Below are 20,081 nucleotides of genomic sequence, written 5' to 3' on the forward strand. Positions count from 1 at the left end.
CGGGTTTCCCATTGTTTCATGCCATACAATAGCAATATTTTGACAGTCCAGCATTATGTGAGCAAAGCCAACTGTGTAGGTTCCTCCCTCCTGATAGCTGCCTGGCTAGAAGAGGCAGACAACTGAGTGGGAAAGGCCCACAAAACTGGCCCTGCTCACATGACCATAATTTTCAACTGTTGCAGTGGCAGTGTGAGACAAAGCCATGGAAAAGCAGCTGTGGCACATTTGTGGTCATGCATTAAAGCTTAAAAGGGAGAGAAAGTTTTCTGCATAATATTGCATGAAAAAGAATGATTCCCCGTATCTTCCCCACAAGTGGAATTTGCTGCCAAGGAGTGTGGTGGAGTCTCCTTCTTTGGAGGTCTTTAAGCAGAGGCTTGACAACCATATGTCAGGAGTGCTCTGATGGTGTTTCCTGCTTGGCAGGGGGTTGGACTCGATGGCCCTTGTGGTCTCTTCCAACTCTATGATTCTACATCCCCGGTAAGTGAAGAACCTGCATGAACTGGGTATTACTAAAGGGATCTCCATACAGCCAGATCCTAGTCTGCAAATGCTGTAATGCGGACATATGGCCTAGAAATGTAAGTCCAACAGCCTTATGCTTTTCTTGCCATCTGGGTAAGATTCCACATATTGCAGTCCTCTCCTGAATTAGTCAAGATTGCTTCACCAGGGTGAGAGAGTCAAAGACATGGCCACGTTCTGTCTCAGCCTCAGTGCAGAAGTAAAGCAGTTCCTATGTACTTACTACAAACCTACTGTTCACTTTCTCCAGTATTTGCTTCTCATTCAAGGCCATGGCTTCCCCCTTCCGCTTTTTTATCCGCTTTTTCTCAAGCTTCTTGCAGGCGTACATCTTCCCAGTGGCCCGCACCTGGCAAGCACAAACCTTGAGGGAAGGGGGAAAAAACAAATAAATGACAATAGGGCAGGTAACTTTTGGAGTATATAAGTTCTGATAAGGGGGTTATTGGATCCCGAAATCATTACTCTCACTTTGAGATACTGAAAGCAAAAGTGATGTGGTACCATAGAGATTAAGTAAATGGTTTATTGCGGCACACCATGAAAGCCCCAGCTTTCACTGGAAAAATTGGTTCACAGTCATGTTGCTGTAACAAGAAGGTGACAAACTCAGAGCTCAGAATCAAATCCAAAATGAATGGTTGATTGACTCAGTTGTGTTGAATCACTCCCAAGTCACACCTAGTATTCTCCTGCTTGTGAAGTGCTGCATGTAAAACTAAGGAGCATAAAAGATACTTAACACAGCAGTCAGCAACATGCCACCCAACATTCAGCGAATATTTCTAGATATCAGCATCTTAGGTGACCAAGAGTCCCTTCTTATAGGACTTATTCTGTGAGAGAAAAATATGCCATGCTCTATAGATTCTTGAAAGCAGAAGTGGGGCTACCTTCTCTGCATTGCTCAGACTACATACCTCTCCAAAGCCTCCCTTTCCTAGTACGCGATACTGGCGGAAAGTGTTCTTGGTCACATGCCGCCTAAGAAGAGAACAGAGGAAACAAGAATGAACTGAAAGTAGTCCACTAAAAACAGTAAAATGGTTATCCTGTTCCCCCATGCACTCAGTGTAAAACTGTTTTTGGGCAGAATTCAACATGGTGTGAGCAGACTTCTGCCAACCCTCTGGAGCAGATTCTGGGGGCCTGCAAAGGAGAGGAGTCAAGAAAGAGCAGAGGAAAGTGAAGTCTCACTACACAAGCATACATGTTTCACTCACACATGGAAAGTGCGGGATTCAGCCCGTTGTTCTGCAGTTTATGCAAGGCATAGTATACACACAAGCTTGACAAACTAGAATACAGCATGGATTAAGACTACATGGTTAGCAAGTTTCAAGGCTGACAAAATGAAAAGCAAAAGCTGATCTTGAAGAGGATTTGTTCTCACTATGTGACCAGGAGTCACCGGCTAGCATTTTCTCTTTCACTTATCAGTGAAAGTATCAAGGGCATGAAATGTGTTCTTTACAATGTGCAAAAGGGTATTAGGTTGAAAAGCAAAGCTACACCTATCTCTGACCCCATAGCAAAGTGGAGGTTTACCTTTCCAGGTATTTCCATTGCAGGAAACGGTTGAAGTAGATGCTGTCAAGGTAGTCAGCAAAAGGTGCCACACTAAGGTAGTCATGGATGAGCCTAGAGGAAGGAAGCGGAACCCATCAGAAACAGTGAGGTTTCCCTATGCCACAAAATAAAGAGAACAGAACATGTTCTCTGGGAGAGAAAAAAGCTGAAATGAACATCAAGTTTTAAAGCTCGAGACGCTTCAAGGGATTTGACAAGCTCTTGGATCATAAGGCGAGGAGACTGCCAGAGACAGCAGACATTGAGAAGGCTCAGGCAACATACTATCCAATCTGGAGAGCAATAGGAAGGAATATGATGGTTACTTCCCTTTTCAGAGGCTGCCAGAGAAAGCAGGGCTCCAGATCAGAGGCTCTTTGTTCATACACCACAGCCACGTAGGTCCCCTGCCAGAGCTTTTTGCACAGCTGCAGCAGCAAGACCTGGGGCCAGAAATCTGAATTATATGGGCAAATGCAGCAAGATGAAGAACACAAAGACAGGGAACTCTAGACAAGGCTCACTTTTAAGAAAATTCCTTTTGATACTGCCACAGCTTCCAAGCACCACCACTACCATCAGTACAAAGTGCCACCACAATGTTAACTGCAATCATCCAAGCCTGGTCTGATATTTGCTGCCAAGGTAGTGAGAGATGCTTTAAAGGTAGGTCTTACTTATTTAAACCCTGCCTTTCCTCCACTGAAATCAAGATGGTATACATATGGCTCTCAGGCAGCCAGTCTTCCATCTAGGTATTGACCAGATAATACCTGCCTGGCTTCAGAAAAGGCTGCTGCATCATGTGCCTTCAGACTATGCCCTGGGACTTCTAATGAAAGTACATTGTTCCCAAGGGAGAAAGAATACAAGCCAAAAGGAGCATCACAACAGGCTGGGGTGACTCCTTTTCCATTCACCATCAAGAGCAGGGTAAGCCATCTAGCAACTCAAATATTAATATTTATTAAGCCTTATAAGCCGCCTATACACAACATGGCACCCGCTGGCTCTCCTACAGCAGGGAAATAAACAGTACATGAATTTTAAGCAATGAATTCCAAGACTTGCTGGTGACAACCCACTTACAGATGCAACAGGTTGTATGCAAAGTTAGCCCCTACTAGATAATCAGTGACTACTGTCCTGGGAAATGTGCACATCATGAAACAAATTCCTCCCAATCCCCCCACTCACTTGGTAGATTCCTTAAAGAGCTCTTTACCCGGTTCCTGCTCCAGTCTCTTAGAACACAGATTTACTAGCTCCAAGGGCACTTCAGGCACATGATCCACACCCTGAGAATAGATATGATCAGACAGGAAAATCAGAGTTCTGTTGTTTTTAATACCTATGAATTTATATCCTGCCCTTCCCATAAATCCCAGAGCAGGTAACAACATTATTAAGCCAACCAACAATACAAGAAAACAATGAATAGTGAGAACAGATAATCAGATCCAACCACAATAATTACATATTTATTACTGCAGCAACTAAGTATTCATAAATGTCTGGAGAAACCAGGAAGGCCAGAGTCTGACCCTGGAATGTCAATGAAGTTAGCACCAAGTGCCCCTCATGAAAGAAGCTGTTCCAAATTTGGGGCATCACCATGGAGAAGGTACTACTAATGGACTGGTAGAGTCAAATTCAGCACCAGGTTTGAAGGAGGTCCTGGGCAAGGTGCCTCTGGGCCCCTCCAAAGCACCATCCTGGGGTGACCCCAAGAGAGCTTGCAGAGTGGCAGGGGTGGACAGCACCAGGGGAAAGTGGCATGGTGTGGCTATGGCAGCTGCCCGGCCTTGTTCTTCTCCTTCATCACCAGGCCCTTGAAATTTAAAAAGATTGTAATAATGCCAAGCTTGCTGGGGGGTCAGGTTAGCACTTTGGGGAGGCAGCAGTGCTGGCAAAAATAATTTGTTTCTTCCGAGTACCTGGCAGTCAAAGGACAAGTGCTGGACAGATGCCGCCACTACTATCTTTCCTCCCAAATGCTTCTGGCTCCAGACATTGTTGTTGTTGTTTAGTCATTTAGCCGTGTCCGACTCTTCGTGACCCCATGGACCAGACATAGTATTGCTCTATTATGGGGAGAGCCTGTGGGGCATGGTGGATGCTTCTTCTTCTTCATATTTGCTCTTGAAATGCCAGGCACTTAAAATTAAACCTCCTAGGAGGTCCTCAGCCCCCCACGCCTGCTGGGAGCTAATGCCAGGCCTAGGTACCAATGTTTACTCCCTGTTGGTAATATTTAGGCATATCCTTGACCCAGCTTGGTCTAGGGCAAGTGCAGCTCTCATTAAGGCAACTTTCCCTTTGTTTAGCTAATGCAAATCTCACCTTAGGGGTCAAATACGTCTCAATCAGCAGCTGACCACACTCTTTTAGTTTTTCATCAGGGGTTACTTCATACTCTGCCTATGTAAGAATGAGGATAAGAAAGCAATATTCAATTATTCTACATACCTCTCCCAAGAATAAAAATGCAGAAATGATGTAAACAAACTACATATTCTTGTATAATCCAAGAACCACCACTACCTGTTCCAGACTCCACTATGAGCAGAATATGAGTACAGTGGTACCTTGAGTTACATACGCTTCAGGTTACAGACTTCGCTAACCCAGAAATAGTACCTCGGGTTAAGAACTTTGCTTCAGGATGAGAACAGAAATCGTGCTCTGGCGGTGCAGCGGCAGCAGGAGGCCCCATTAGCTAAAGTGGTGCTTCAGGTTAAGAACAGTTTCAGGTTAAGAACGGACCTCCGGAACGAATTAAGTACTTAACCCGAGGTACCACTGTACTGTGAAAGTAATGAGGTAAGAATAAAGCCACCTCCATACACTTGGATTTGCAATATGCCATATGCCAGGATCCCTTCCTTCAAAACTTACAGTTAATCAGCTCCCATGTTTAACCCCCAGGAAGGGATTCTCACACAGATGTGCTTACCACAGCATCCAGGAACTTGACACAGCGCATAAGCTCAAGCCGTGTTTCACAAAACAGTCTGAAAAGCAAACGACCAATGGGCTGCTTCTCACACAAACTGTGGTAGTCCCGCTCTGGAAAGAAAAGAAGCATTAGTCAACGGCTACTAGCCCATACCACAATCAGGGAACATTTAAGAGAGAAGGACACTAAACCCATTTTCAAAAGAATTTACTTGATCTGATCTGAAGCAACCACTTTAGCAATCAAAGATTAGAAGGGTCCATTCCAAGTCCTGAAGGCTATTCAATGGAGCAGATAACCTGTGTGTCTGACTCATTTTAATTCCCAGCCATAAGATCTTCATGTTAAATCTTTATCTTCAAGAATTAAAGTGCTCTCTTGAGTAACTGACATTTCCTTCTGGCCACTGCACGGAACTACTTTTGCAAAGTCACTCAACTGCTTATCAGAAAGTTTAGGAACCTGCATGGCCACAGCTGAATCATGGAGCAGAAAGTGAATTTCCAAGCAATATATCTGGTAACTCGTATGGCAGGAATGGGGAACTTGTCGCCCTCTTGATGATGTTGGATTCCAAACCCCCATCAGCCACAGCCAGCATGGCCGGTACCAGGAATTATGGAAGTTGTGGCCCAGCAACATCTGGAGAGCCACAGGTTCCCCACATCTATACAAGGGGATATTAAATCTCTTTGCAGCAGGATGGAAACATCCACTGCCGCATATCTTCTCTAGCAGGATATCAATGAACCCTTTTTTTTCTTTTTCTATGTGACAGAATCACCACAACTCATCCCACAACTCATTGCTCCCTAGGAAGGTGCTGCTGGTATTTTAAATCAAAGTACAGACTATTTAACACTTGTTCAGAAAAGGAGGGGAGATCTTATCAGGCATCAGCTTAAGGCTTGCTTCTTTTCATGTTTTTGCCTTTTGGGGTGTCATAGGTTTGTTCGAGTGGATGAGGGTGTGTCCCTCACCCCCCATTTTGGCTATAATAATAAAGACAGGTCAACTTGTCCACCAGAGGAGTTACTTGGCACAACTACAAGTCAGACATATCAAGTCCCAAAATTTAGGTTAATTTTTCATGGCTTGATTTTAGGCTCTCAACCTGAAGTCTATACACCAGAGGTGTTGTTCCCTCTCCTTCACATCGCTGACTTAATTGGAGGGAGTAGGGAGAAGAGGAGTGACATTATTTTTGAAATTTACATTTTATTGCTTTCAATTATTCATACAGAAAGACAATGATCAACAATTTTACTCTCTCTTTCTCACCACAGGAGGAACGACATTATTAAATCATGTTAAAAGGATTCCGCCCTCTTCCCCTGATCTGGGCATGTCTTCTAATCTGAAGGGGACAAAGCTAGAAAAGTGACGTCAACAGCGAAGCAACAGGTCAGCCTCCTCAGGGTAACTTAATTCAGCTGTATTGGGTATAACTGAACGATTAGTTCACACAAGATGCAGAGATATGGCAGAATTAATGAGCAGAGGCTAATAGAAGGCAGCGAGGCCGGAACAGCAATATCATGCAGAGAAGCAGTAGGCAGTCTCCATCTGTAGGCAAGTGCTTTGGGTTCGCAGAATCCTTTAATTATTAATTTCTTGAAGCACACAGAAAAACCTCAATGGTTACGGAGAGGTAGGTTATGGCTGTGGGGTACAGGCTGACTAGTGTAGCTAATGATCCCTTTCCAGGGCCCCCAATTCTCCTTCTAATCAAGATCCATGCTCAGATCAAGAGGCGTGTGCAGAAATCCAGGACCTTGTAACTTTGCAAGAAAGAAACAGGCCAGCTATGCTTCCATCCCTATGTTGGAGGTGAGGAACCTCAAGCCCAGGTGTGCCAATACAGCCTACCAAGCCTCTACCCTGCCCTCAAGATTCTCCCCGTGTCATGCCCCTTCCCCATCCCTGCTCCACACCGTCCTGGAGTGCTTTTGCCTGGCTGATTGATGTCCCTGAACTGTGATGATGCTTCTTGCAGTTTATGGGTTTGTTTATCTTCCACAGCTGGCAATATTTTGAACGAACCTGGCAGTACTTTGTAGCTCCACCCATAGGTGTAGCCAGGATTTCGGGGGGGACAGGCCTTTTGTTAGGGGGGCAGAACCTCAGTTAGCTATGTATTTTTATTGATTTTTATTGATGGGGGCAACTGCCCCTCACTGCCCCCCCCCCCGTCTATGCCCACGGCCCCACCCACTGTGGTGGAATTAGTTTAATCATCACTTCCCAGGAAGCCGTTCTTCTGTAAATCACCCCACCCCAACTCTCTTACGGAGCATGTTGTAAGTGTTCTCTTCTGTGCAGCAGTTGCTCTAAGGAAGCTGTGGTTTCCTGATGTAAGAATACAGTCGAAGAAAACAAAGCCAATGCAGAAAGTGTGGAGAGGGGGGGAAGGGGCCATATGCAAACTACACCATTTCCTTCTCTTGCAGGAAATGAGTGTACTGAATGAAGGAAGGTGAAGGGGTCAGAGCCTGGCAGGATTAGAGGATTCTTCATAGCTCTGCTGGATAATGGACACTTTTTGCAGAAAAATTATTTTCTACCCAGGCCACGTAGAAGCAAGAGCTTTGCTCTAGGCAGGCAGCTCTGTGTTAAACCAACCTGGTCCAAGGTCTCCATAATGGGAGGGAGGAAAGGAAATTAACACACAAGAAGTATAAAAGAGTAGGGAATCTCCAGTTTCCCACATTCTTTCAAAGAGAAAGAAAGTCCATAGGCAGGGATGGAGAACCTACCATCCAACTAATGTTGGACCTTAACTCCCAGAAGCCCAAGTCAGCAACACGAATGGCCAGGGTTGATGGAAACCACGGTTTAATAGCATCTATAGGGCCACAGACTCCCCTGGAATAGGACTTCTTCATACAGTTACTAAGAAGAGCCAGTTTTCACAGACACACAAAAAGCACCAGACAACCAGCAGCTCCCTAGTCAATGCAGTATGTCCAAAGTTATTTTGTTCAAACTATGACAGAAGAACGTTCTGGCAAGCTGCAAACTAGACACTATAAGGAGATAGAAGGAGGACAGGGAAATAACAGGGACTTTTCCCAGAGCAAAGATAGTGAAAGAGAAAAATGTTATCCAAACAAAGCCAGGCCAACTGAGTTCAAAGTGGACAAATGGCTAGGCTATAAATGAAGAATGCAAGTTTCCAGAGTCAGCACTAGAAAACTGGCAGAAAACCAGCAGTGATTTTTATCTTCAATCGAACACAAGATAATGACCATTGTAAGGAAATGGAATATTAAAGTGAAACCACTTCACAACTGGGCATTATTGTGGACAACACAAGGGAACCCTGACATGGGCCAGCTTGGATCAACAAGGGGGAGGGGAAGTATACAGGGAGAGAAACTGAAAAGGACATTGAGCTGAAGGGACACATTAAGCTCTTTCAGGGAAAGGACCATAGTGAAGCGGTAAAGCACATGTTTTTCATGCAGGGGGTTCCAGGTTCAATCCCCGATATCTCAGAGTTGGGAAAGTGAAACCCCAAAGTGCTGCTAAGTCTGTGTAGTCTAGACAATGCTGAGTTTGATGGGCCAAAAGTCTGAATAAGATCCAGAAATCAGTATTCAGAGTTTTATGAATAGTAGCCCAGAAATCAGCATGACCAGGGTGTAAGCAAATCATCGAGTGTTTAATGGAATGAGTTTCTCTCACTCAACTCAGTAACCTTTTATGGTAAACCCATAACCTGATGTTATCAATTTGAAAAGTAACAATGTTACTATTGAATGTTTATTAGAATTAAGGAACATCCTTCTACCAAAAAATCCCACAAAAAAATCAGTACCACGTAAGACCTATTCAAATTGCCAGTTCTTCTTTAAAGAATCTATCGTGCTAGAAAATAATTTACACCATTAGTCCATAATAAAATAATAATAATAATAATTTATTTATACCCCGCCCATCTGGCTGGGCTTCCAGAAATAATCACCACCAAAAGAAATCCAAATCTAACAGATAAATCTTGATTTAGAGTAGCATTCAAGTCATCTATAAAAGGCCTCTTTTTAAATAATTAATGGTACTGCTGTATCAAGGCACATGATCTTGGGAACAAGAACCACTGTTGTCAACTGCAAGGAAATCTGTACAGCTACCATACACCCGATAGCAAAGAGCTTCTAATGTAGCCAGGCTGAGCAAGTCCTGTCAGTAACAAGAAACGCTGTGCAGCATTCTTTTATGCACCTTGGGCTATTTTCACAATTTTGTCACTCCCAAGAATTCCTTTGTCACCAATAATTTGAAGCCTGTCTGGAGAACATGTGCCTCTCCAACTTCCATTAGCCCTGGTCAGCATGGTTAACAGTCAAAGAGCAGAAACATCTGGAGAGTTGCAAGCGCCCCAGGCTTGATTTGAAGGGATGCTCTACAGAGAAAGTCAACAACTTTCCCCTTGGATAGGTCTGTGGGCTGGCATCCTGAGAGTGAAAGAGGCCCCAGCTAGCATTTAAGAAGAAATTGCTTTAACTGCAATTCAGAAACCAAGCTTAAGCTAGAAGACTGCATGATTTCAACTTGCCAGGCAACAGTTCAAGTTTTCCCATACCACATAACTGCTCACAGCCTTCTCAATGAGCATGTTTTGTTCACTATAATTAGAGATGAGGAGCTGTATAGTTAATAGGTGGAAGAAAAGAAGCAACCAAGCTCCAACTTGGAGCAGGAATACAGGCTCTAAAGCAGGGGTAGGCAACCTAAGGCCCGGGAGCCGGATGCGGCCCAATCGCCTTCTCAATCCGGCCCACAGACAGTCCGGGAATCAGCGTGTTTTTACATGAGTAGAATGTGTGCTTTTATTTAAAATGCATCTCTGGGTTACTTGTGGGGCATAGGAATTTGTTCATTTCCACCCCCAAAATATAGTCCACCCCATCACATGGTCTGAGGGATGGTGGACTGGTCCATGGCTGAAAAAGGTTGCTGCCCCCTGCTCTAAACTGACATGCAGTTCCCCCCAATACTTCGTAAGAACTTCAAAGGGATCAGGGAAGACATGGCTGGAGTTTTCCAGGAATGATTAAGCCAGCAGAAGTGGGAGAGGAGACTGCTTGGATTTTGACACAGCTGGAAGAAAATCACTGGTTCCCAGGGGAAAGCATGTGGAATTAAGGAGAGCAGTAAAGTAGCTGATTAAAATGAGATCAGGTAAACTTTGCAAGAGGAGAAAGGCATCTCTAAACTTAGGAAGATGCCTTGTACCAAGTCTGATCACCAGTCCATCTAGCCCAATACTGCCTACTCTTGAGTAGCAGCTGCTCTACAACATCTCAAGCAGAGGCAGTTCCCAGTTCAGATACCCAAGACTGCATCTGGGACTTAATGCATATAAAGTATATGCTCTATTACTGAACTAGAACCTCTCACAATGCTGCCAGAGGGTCATGGTGATGCAATACTAAGGCAAAATAATTGCACAGGAGTGTTTGGTAATGACAATGCTACCGCCACAAAATCCTGCATCATCAGGCAATCATATGAACAAGCATAGCTTACCATAGGGTGAATGTACAAGATCTTATGCCAAGCACTCAAGGCTTCTTTGTAACCCAGCCACTTCCACTCCACACACAAGAAAGCAGGGAAGACAGCATCTCTCCAATGCAAGCATGCTCCTTACCCAAAGTTTGCCGAAGATCTTCACATTGGCTGATGTGTGGGAACTGTAGCATTTGGCGCCATTTTTTACTCTTGCCTTTTCGGTTTCCTCCTCCACCTGCATGACACAGAATTGGGCGCGGGGGGGGGGGGGAATCAGCAGGAAAACCAAGAACAGAAGCTGATTAGTATGTTCACCTTCTGATGTTCTGTTATTAACATTTCAGTCATATCAGAATTCCTTTTAAAGGTGGCCAGGAAATAATTGGCCAAATTTGCTCCAAGACTTTTCTGAGCACTGTCCACATCACCATTTCAGAAAAGTTCAAATATTCAGGTTAAGAACTTGGTTAAGTCACATATTGTCTCCCTGTAACTAACCTTCAGTTGGCTGGATATACAATGCACTGAAATATGATAATTCAGAGTGTATTCCATACCACAGTTACAGGTACGCATTACAGTCAAGTAACCAAATGCCAAGAAGGAAGATTTTTTAAAAAACTTTATTCCAAAACTGATTTTTTTTTACAAAATTACAAACATCAAATTCAAAATCCATATTCGTTTTGTAACATAAGCCTATTACATAATTGACTAAATTAAAATATACCTAATGGCCAAGAAGGAAGAATTTATTGACACAGCCATTCCTAAATTTCAACTTATGTGCTAAAACTGATTCAAAAGTTAGCCATAAGTTAACCACTTCAGTCTGAAACAGTGCATAAGGATATCTATCGCTTTAGTTCTTTCTTCCAATGAATAAAGGGATAGTTAATTAGCATTTTGAACAAAGGAGGCTAACTGGCACTGCAGATTTTACCATGCTAATAGGAGGTATTAGGGCTAATTGCCCAGGCCTTCTAGCTTGCCTTCAGGCACTATTGTGCATGATAAGATTTAAGGATTGAAAATACTGCTTGTTCTATACATACCACCTACTTCTATACACACCACATACCATCAGAAGGGGAAGCCACCTCCTCCCCACCCAGCAAGGTCGCATAATTAGGCCTTTTTAACAGCCCTGAGCAAAGACTTCCAGACTGCATGAGAATACTTAGGTCTCTTTCCCACACTAACAAAACTGAATTGGACAAGCATAGTTCTAAAATCTGCAGAGCAAAGGGTCTAGAGGCCAAGAAACAGTGACATGCCAGACTACCCATTAACTTCCTAACTGAAGAAAGATTTAAATCTGCATTTGCCACATACAATTCCAGCATCGACTCACACTTCTTACTACAATTACTGCTCATATATGAGCAGGACTGAAGTTTGCTAAGCTGTTCAATCTATACATACCCGTCAGCAGTACAAGACAACTAAAACAAGCCAGCCCTCAGCAACATGGTTAAACTACAGGTTGCCAGCCTGGTTTATTGTGTCTACTTACTGCCACTACAACAGGCTATTCAAATGAGGGTAGGGGAAGCAGCCAGCTGCATATAATATAGTGCCTACTACATCTTGGTACTGTACCAGCCAACACGGGTTACTAGCCTGCTAATGGGTTAGTAATCTGTATTTCCATGCTTATGTGCGTGGAGGCCCAGAACGTAAACTCCACGTAAGGGGGGGGGGCACTTGTATTCGCCTGAATGGAACCTACCTGTGTGGCGAATGGCAGCTATGGTCAGACAAACAACCCTCTCCATCCATCCAAGCAAGCAAGCAAGCAAGCAAGCAAGCGGTATAGTTGCAGTTCAAGGACACAAAACCACTACAGTGGTGCCTCGGCAAGACGAAAAGAATCCGTTCCGCGAGACGAAGTTTTTTCGTCTTGCGAAGCAAGCCCATTAGCGGATTAGCGCTATTAGCGGCTTAGCGGATCAGCTGATAAGCGGTTTAGCGGATCAGCTGATAAGCGGTTTAGCGGCTTGGCTGATAAGTGGCTTAGCGGATCAGCTGTTAAGCGCCTTAGCGGCTTAGGATCAGCTGATAAGCGGCTTAGCGGCTTGGGAAAAGGGGGGGGGAACCCGCAGGAACTCGCAAGACATTTTCGTCTTGCGAAGCAAGCCCATAGGAAATTCGTTTTGCGAAGCACCTCCAAAACGGAAAACCCTTTTGTCTAGCGGGTTTTCTGTCTTGCGAGGCATTCGTCTTGCGGGGCACCACTGTATAGGAAGATGAAATGCAAGGCCAGTGAGGGGTGTGACCTGGGGAGGAGGCACTGCATTGGAACAGATCTGAAGGCTAGATAGAAGTCTGAGGGCAACCTGGGCCTGAGGTTACCCATCCTCAGCCAACTTATTAAATAAAGGCTATATTCACTACAGCTTCATTATAATCAACAGAAACTGGCTGAAAGGGAGGAGATAAGCACTTCTAAGAAACATGGCTCCAACATAACATTATTATATGGAAATAATTGCCAGAGTGCTGTCCATTAGGCATATCATTTAAGACAGAAGGGACAGTGGCTTTGAGACAAAGTTCTACTCTAAAATATTTTACATTGGCATCCTGCTGTGGGGAAGATAGGGGCAGAAAGAACACACATGCATGGTCCATAGCAATTCTTGTCTAGGTCCCCTACCCCCCATAAGAAAAGATGCATTACCTAAAAGAAGCTAAGAGTTGTGCCATATTATTGACTGTACAAATCTAGGAAGGAAGTGAATCAAGGCAGTGGGCTACACAATACTTTCTCACTGAAGGAAAACAGGTGGGGCATTGAGAGATCTCTGCTGCAAAAAAGTCCCCAGCTTCACCTCTCAACAAGGCCAGAGCTGAAAGTCCACCCGCCCCCCATTACAACTCAGTACAAAGGGAAAGAAAGAAAATAGTATCTCAACCACCACTCCATGCAATTTTATCTCTGCTGGTCAGCGCTACTGCAGCAAAAGCATTTTTAAAGAGAAAAGGCAGAGGGAGTACAGTATCTTCTCCTGAATCTTCTCTTCTCCTTTATCACCAGTAAATATAGCCAGCCCCTTTCACAAGTATTTGAACATGGGATCCACTATGTATACAATTCATCCTCCTAAGAATTTCAGCATTTAAAATATAAATAAAATAAATGGTTAGATGCTGAATTGTCCCTTATGGTTTAAGACTGGCTTCCAAGGTTTTATGTCATTCTTAAACCAGAAGGGGCTTAGCAGGATTTCCAGTTGCCCATGGGGGCTGCCTCGGTGTCATATCTGGTTGCTTCTTCCTTTGACTAGCAGAAGCAAAATGATGTAGCATCAGTAAACATACATAACTGACATAGGTTGTTGAATTCAGAATTTTCTTGGTATAGTTTTTTGGCTAGCTTAGAACAGTATGTTCATTTACATGACAGTACATACAGCCCTGCACTTAAGCTCACCATCTCATAGGGATCTGTACAATTTAAGTGAATAATATATTCAATTCCCTCCTAATTCTGCTGTTATTACCATAAGAGGGTTGCCCTAAAAAGTATGAGAATCTGTTAATGAGGCATAAGTCACAGCCCCATAAGTCAGCAGTGAGCCTGCAGCCTGAACCAGAATATAGTTGTTTTAGCAAGCAGTAATAATTATTATTGTTATTTATTAAATTTGTATTCTGCTATACCCGTGGATTTCAGGGCAGTTCACAACATTTGAGTTGCAGAACATTTCAGTTTGGAATAAGCCAAGGCTAGAAGTACATGAAGAGACAATATACTGTGGTGTGAGGTGCTGCTTCTCCTGTAAGTAGCTCTGAACAAAGGAGGACTGGGCAACTTGTTCAGCCTCAAAGGCTATTTCAAATGAATACTTCCTAGTCACATGTAAGACCACGCAAACAACCAAGTGTATATCTTTTTGTACACAATCTGCTAAGTGGGTTTCAGTGCATGTACTGAAATATTTGCGTGCTAATAAATGCATGTGTAGCACATCTTCTGTAGCAGATCTCATCTACCCATGCCTCCATTTCCCTTCCTCCATTGCTTCCCTATGTTTATTTTAGATTGTAAGTCCAACTAGGGATCTGTTATCTATTTTTTGTGAAGTGTTCATATGGTGCTAGGTTAATCATCATCATCATCTTGAATGTGTACAGGCACTTTCCTTTCTGTTTTCCTGAACAGAAGTTTTCTCTATATAGAAAAATTGTCACATTTGGCTTTAAGAGGGCATGCTGGAAATGTACAATGAGCTCAACGGCTTCATCTAATTTACACAGCTACTTAAACTCAATTACAAAACAGTGCATAAAAAATTCATGGAAATGGTAGTTCTTAGTGGTATTGTATATAAAGCAACTTCTCGAATGCTACCATAGCCATTTCTGAGTAGTTACATTTCCTTCGATGAGATAGAACAACAATCTATACATGGCAAACTTTTATATGCCTACTTAAAATAAAATGACTTTTCTTATTGATTTTAGTCTTCACAGGCTCACCTTCCTTGAGGCTGTATACCCAAGAAATAATTCCTGACAAGCTAAAAGGTCAGGGGGAGGGAGAGAATTGAAGTTTTACACAAGCTAAGCTTTTCAGCCACCTAGCACAATCAAGAACTCCAGCCTGCTTAGCTTCATATGTTCACAATTATGAGCAAGCCTATCACTTATTATATGGATTCAGAGAGACCCAATTCACAAGATCTAAAACTGTGTATCTTATTGTTCGCACACTGAAGACCTAATGCCATCCAATTTTCAAGGCATATAGAAACTTACTTTTAAGAGTTAAAGCAGACCTTAGAGCCCATGTACAATACAGAAATGTCTGGTCATCTTCCATTGCCCAGCCAAATGTGAAACATTTAATGGATATTTAAATTGGACCCAATTCCATTTGGACAAAAACTGAATAGAAGAAGTGATGGGGAACCCTAAACTCTTGCCAGAAAGCCTTTCAGGCCTAATGGCCTGGCAGCTTCTCTTAAAAACAAAGGTCAGTAATTCATGGCAAGGAATACTTAGGCCTCAGTATCATATACAGATTTCATACAGCCTTAAGTTTATCAATGCTGAACTCAATTTTTATTTCTCATCAAAAAATCCATTCCTCAATTCTCTCATCCAAATCTGATGAGAGAAAGAAGCTGCCCATGTTATTTTTGCTTCACAACCCACTTCATAAAACTTCGTATAAATAAAAAACTCAAATTTTAATCTTTCACCATATTTTTACTCTTGGCTTCCCATGATTCAGTATATGAATGCTTTAATCCATGGCAGTACAAAACCCTGTGAATTAAGTACTTTGAATAAACCAGGGGTCAGCAAAGTTTTTCAGCAGGGGGCCAGTCCACTGTCCCTCACACCTTATGGGTGGGGCAGACTATATTTTTTTGGGGGGGGAATGAATTCCTATGCCCCAAAATTAACCCAGAGATGCATTTTAAATAAAAGCACACATTCTACTCATGTAAAAACACGCTGATTCGCCAGATATAGAAGGCCACTGGGCCGGATCTGGCCCCTGGGCCTTAGTTTGCCTACCCATGGAATATACATTTGCTGTAATTCTAAGGTTTAGGGTTTGTTTCCTTTTTTAACAAGGCCTTTAACAAGAGCAGTTCTTAGAAATTCTAACTTTATACAGCTTCTGTCTGTTGAAGTTACCAAATGATTAAGAAACACCTGTTTCTCTGGATGAAAGGAACCCAGATTCATTGCCAAAGAGCCAGAGAGTACAAAGCTCTTAAAATCTCTTTTGATTAGCATTATGTTGTAGCTCTTTCATGCTTGAGCCATTTCCACTATAAAACGTTCTACATTTAAGACTCGCACAACAGTTTGGTTGATTTACTTTCATTTCACACAAATTATGCATTTAGATGTCTAGTGTGGGCATGTATATACCTGTATAATAAAAAAGCTTTTAGGAGAATGGCATGTATAGCTGAAAAAGCTAGGGTGGCAAGCTAAGAATGGACAGTGATGGTTTTAATATTCACTGTCTTTAGAGTGAAATAAATGCCAGGACAACTTAGGCAGCCAAAACCTTCAGCAACACAACCTCAGGTAGCAATAATTTTGCATTAAAGGCTGAGTATCGTCTGGCTGAAGATATTAATTAGGCAGTGTGTTTATAGCATACTGTGAAGTAGGCTAATTGAAAACTATGGGGTAGGTATAATCTACTGTACTGTCATAACATTACACAGAATTTGGTTCTGAGTTGAGAACTGAACAACTGGAGGCACCCAGTTTTCATTTACAAGACGTAAGTACTTGGAAGTCTCAAGAACTAAACCAGAGGGGGATAGGACTTCCACATTCAGGTGGTGTGACTTCAGTATTCTCATGCCCCTTCTTACTGACTAGCAAAAAGAGGACCTATACAATGGTACCTCGGGTTACAGATGCTTCAGGTTAGACTCTGCTAACCCAGAAATAGTACCTTGGGTTAAGAACTTTGCTTCAGGAGAACAGAAATCGTGCGGCGGCAGTGGGAGGCCACATTAGCTAAAGTGGTACCTCAGGTTAAGAACTGTTTCAGGTTAAGAATGGACCTCCAAAACGAATTAAGTTCTTAACCCGAGGTACCACTGTAATTCTAAATAAGCGGCTCTATAGAGATTCCTATGTTCTACCAAATCTTGCTGTAAAGGTAAAGGACCCCTGACAGTTAAGTCCAGTCGCAGGCAACTCTGGGGTTGAGGCGCTCATCTCGCTTTACGGGCCATGGGAGCCGGCATTTGTCTGCAGTTTTTCCTAGTCATGTGGCCAGCATGACTAAGCCGCTTTTGGCGCAACAGAACACCAAAACCAGAGCAGCGCACAGAAATGCTGTTTAGCCCAAGTGGCTCAGACCACAGCACCACCCCTATGAGTCCCCAGATCCTGTTGATCTACAGCTCCCTTCACCCTCAGCCAGTATAGCCAACAGCCACGGATTATGAAAGCTGTAGTCCAACAACATCTGAAGACCCAAAGTTGGGAAAGCTGCCTTAAAGACTATCATTTTTATTATGGAACAAGCTTTTGGGGACTAGAATATAGTCCACAGAAGCTTATGCCATAATACGTGGTTTTTAAGGTGCTACAATGCTTTATTTTTGGTTGCAACAGGTGGTTGTCCCTCTGGAAATTGTCAAGTGGGGTTCTACTTGCTAAGATCTGCAACTTTTCTAAATAAAATAGTGGAAACAAGAGTAAATAAATCAGAGTTGAGGAGCAAACTAAACTGACACTTCTGCTCCAGGATGGTATCTAAGACTGTGGAAAGTATGTATTCTGCAGTAAGGGAAAAGGTTGCTTCATCTTCTTCCTCATTCATTTTCTTCTCCATGTGCAGATGATCAAAAGAAAGACCATGATAAAAGTTGCTTTCACATTTTACATTACCTCATTAGTGAGCTGTGAACCCTCTGTTTTTCAGACTCTTAAATATAAGCCTGTGTCTGGTTATACACAAAAATGACTCACTACTACAAAGCCAAATTGTTCCCTTAAATTTAAGGCTTACAATTCTGACACAGAGGAAAATATCTGGTAGCAAAGTATCCCAATAAAAAGCATTGCCAAAGTCTGCTAAAGAAAGTGGGGGAAGATTCCAGCACTCAGACCTGTGTTTTTTAATGCAGCGGTCCCTTATGGGATCTCATGCACATATGCCAAGTCAGAAGCCAATTCTAGAACATCTCTGCTGCTCTATGGCAAGAGAACATTGTTCCTGTGAGGAAACCCATTCAAGAGACGCACTACTACTACAATTTTTTTTAAAAAAACCAACAACTTCTGATGCTCCACCTAGAGTTAAGTAGTACAATGGGTAGCATGCCTCTGACTCTACTAGCATCCAGAATCCTGAAGACTTCCAAATCTTGTCAATTTATCAGCTCCTCTCAGTCTAGGGAGGTGAGATCGGAGTCCCATATTTGGGCGAGTGCTTCTTATGAGCGTTTTTGGAGAAGAGTGCAAACTTTCACTGATCTCTGCATCGGTTCCGGGGAACAAGAACAGTTCAAAGCCTTTATCAAGAGGAAGCTGCCAGATAAAAGCAACGAACCGTGTCTGCAGAAAGCATCATTCGGCCACAACCCACGTCACTACGTTCCTCGGTCTTTTGTGAGGCCTCTATAAGCATGTGCTGGCTGGTCCTTAACTCCAAAGCTCCGCAGTTTTTCTACTTTCGGATATACACACCCCCCCCCATCACACAGGGAGGGAGGAAAGAGGGGTGGGGTGGCGGGGGGAGGAAGAAGAAGAAGGAGAAAGAGCTGGCGGGCCGGGTCATAACACGCAACGCCGCCTCTCCGCCTCCCTCCAGCGCCTTTGACAGCGGCCACCCATCCCCACCCCACCGCTGCTGGGCACTCAACGCTGGGCTCCGAAGGCTCTCTTTCAGCAAGGGGAGCGCGCTTCTCGCCTCGCCCAGCCCGCGAACCTCTCTCGCTGCCTCAGGCGCCGCCGCTCCACGCGCAGCTCCGCGGCTTGTGCGAAAGGGGTGACCCCAAGCAGGAGGGGAGATGCCCGGGCCGGGAGGGCGCCGCCATGCCCTCGCTCGCCCAACGGCGCCGGGGGTTTCCTGGGCTCCTTCTTCCCTCAGTTTCCCTCACGCGCTCGCCCCCTGCGACCCCAGGCCGGCTCCTCACCCTCTCGCGCCTTGAGCAGCACCGTATTGGCCACGATATTCTCGAGCTCCATCGGGGCCCGCCCGCGGCGCTTCAGCCGTTCCTGCTGCTGCCGCCGCCGTCACCTCTTACCACTCAGGCTCGGATCTCCCCCTTCCCACCCCTCGCTCCGCCCGCTGGGTCCGGCACCTCAGCAACCTCCAACGCCTACCTCCAGCATAGCCCCGCCCACTGCCTGCAGGCCCCGGCCAATCCCCGCTCCAGCACGGCCCGCATCGGCTCCCGGTTGGCGGGCGGGCCCTCCTCCGCCTCCTCTCTGCCCTTCTTTTTCATTGGAGGGACAGGAGGGGCGGGCCGGGAGCGCGGAGACCCTCCCTCGCGGGGCGATTGGCTCCAACGGCCTTTTTGGGTGTGGGGTGTGGCGCGGGGGCGGGGGGAGTCTTGAAAAAGGAGCGGCCAATCGGGTCGCTTGCAGGGGGGAATTGGACGGGCTCGAGTGGGGCGCTCGGCTCCACGCGCTCGTCCGCCCTCCCTCGGCTGGAAGCGTTGCCCGTGCAAATGTGTGATTGGGCGAGAAGCTGCTCGTTAGTTATGGTGGGAGGTGCCACGGGCACTTTCGGTGGGCGTGAAGTCCTACATGTGGTGCGCGTGCAGAGTGCAGAGGAACAAGGATGGGCTCCTTTGGGTTGCTGTTAGGAATAAGGTTGCAGGTGAAACGTATAGGTAGGCCAGGAACGGCCCGATGCTTTATACGTTCCTTGGAAGTAAAAGCCCCATTGAATCCAGTGGGAATTACTTAAACCAGAATGGATGTGTATTTAAGTCTTCCAAAGAGAAGGAATGGAAAATCTCCCAAAGGGAAGGAATGGAAAAACTATCTCCCACACCTCCTT

At 44.4% G+C, this 20,081-nt stretch overlaps 1 protein-coding gene across 3 annotated transcripts in view; it reads right to left on the reverse strand.

Moving 5' to 3' along the window:
- Window positions 1-19,700, reverse strand: part of GRK6 (G protein-coupled receptor kinase 6) — a 32,430-nt gene extending 12,730 nt beyond the window's left edge. For 2 of the 3 annotated variants that reach the window (XM_083488412.1, XM_083488413.1), the window contains exons 1-8: window positions 19,210-19,700; window positions 10,716-10,811; window positions 5,057-5,169; window positions 4,444-4,521; window positions 3,298-3,398; window positions 2,080-2,172; window positions 1,452-1,515; window positions 755-895 (exon numbers count right to left, since the gene is read on the reverse strand). In XM_083488412.1, the coding sequence (XP_083344538.1) occupies window positions 755-895; window positions 1,452-1,515; window positions 2,080-2,172; window positions 3,298-3,398; window positions 4,444-4,521; window positions 5,057-5,169; window positions 10,716-10,811; window positions 19,210-19,261 (738 nt within the window). In that variant the 5' untranslated portion in view covers window positions 19,262-19,700. Of the gene's footprint in view, window positions 1-754; window positions 896-1,451; window positions 1,516-2,079; window positions 2,173-3,297; window positions 3,399-4,443; window positions 4,522-5,056; window positions 5,170-10,715; window positions 10,812-18,180; window positions 18,200-19,209 lie in introns of those variants that run through there. The other variant, XM_083488414.1, reaches the window with a different exon arrangement.
- Between the last annotated feature and the right edge of the window lie 381 nt (window positions 19,701-20,081).

The sequence above is a fragment of the Podarcis liolepis genome, assembly GCF_965112155.1.
Source record: "Podarcis liolepis genome assembly, chromosome: 2".
NCBI classification, from domain to species: Eukaryota; Metazoa; Chordata; class Lepidosauria; order Squamata; family Lacertidae; genus Podarcis; species Podarcis liolepis.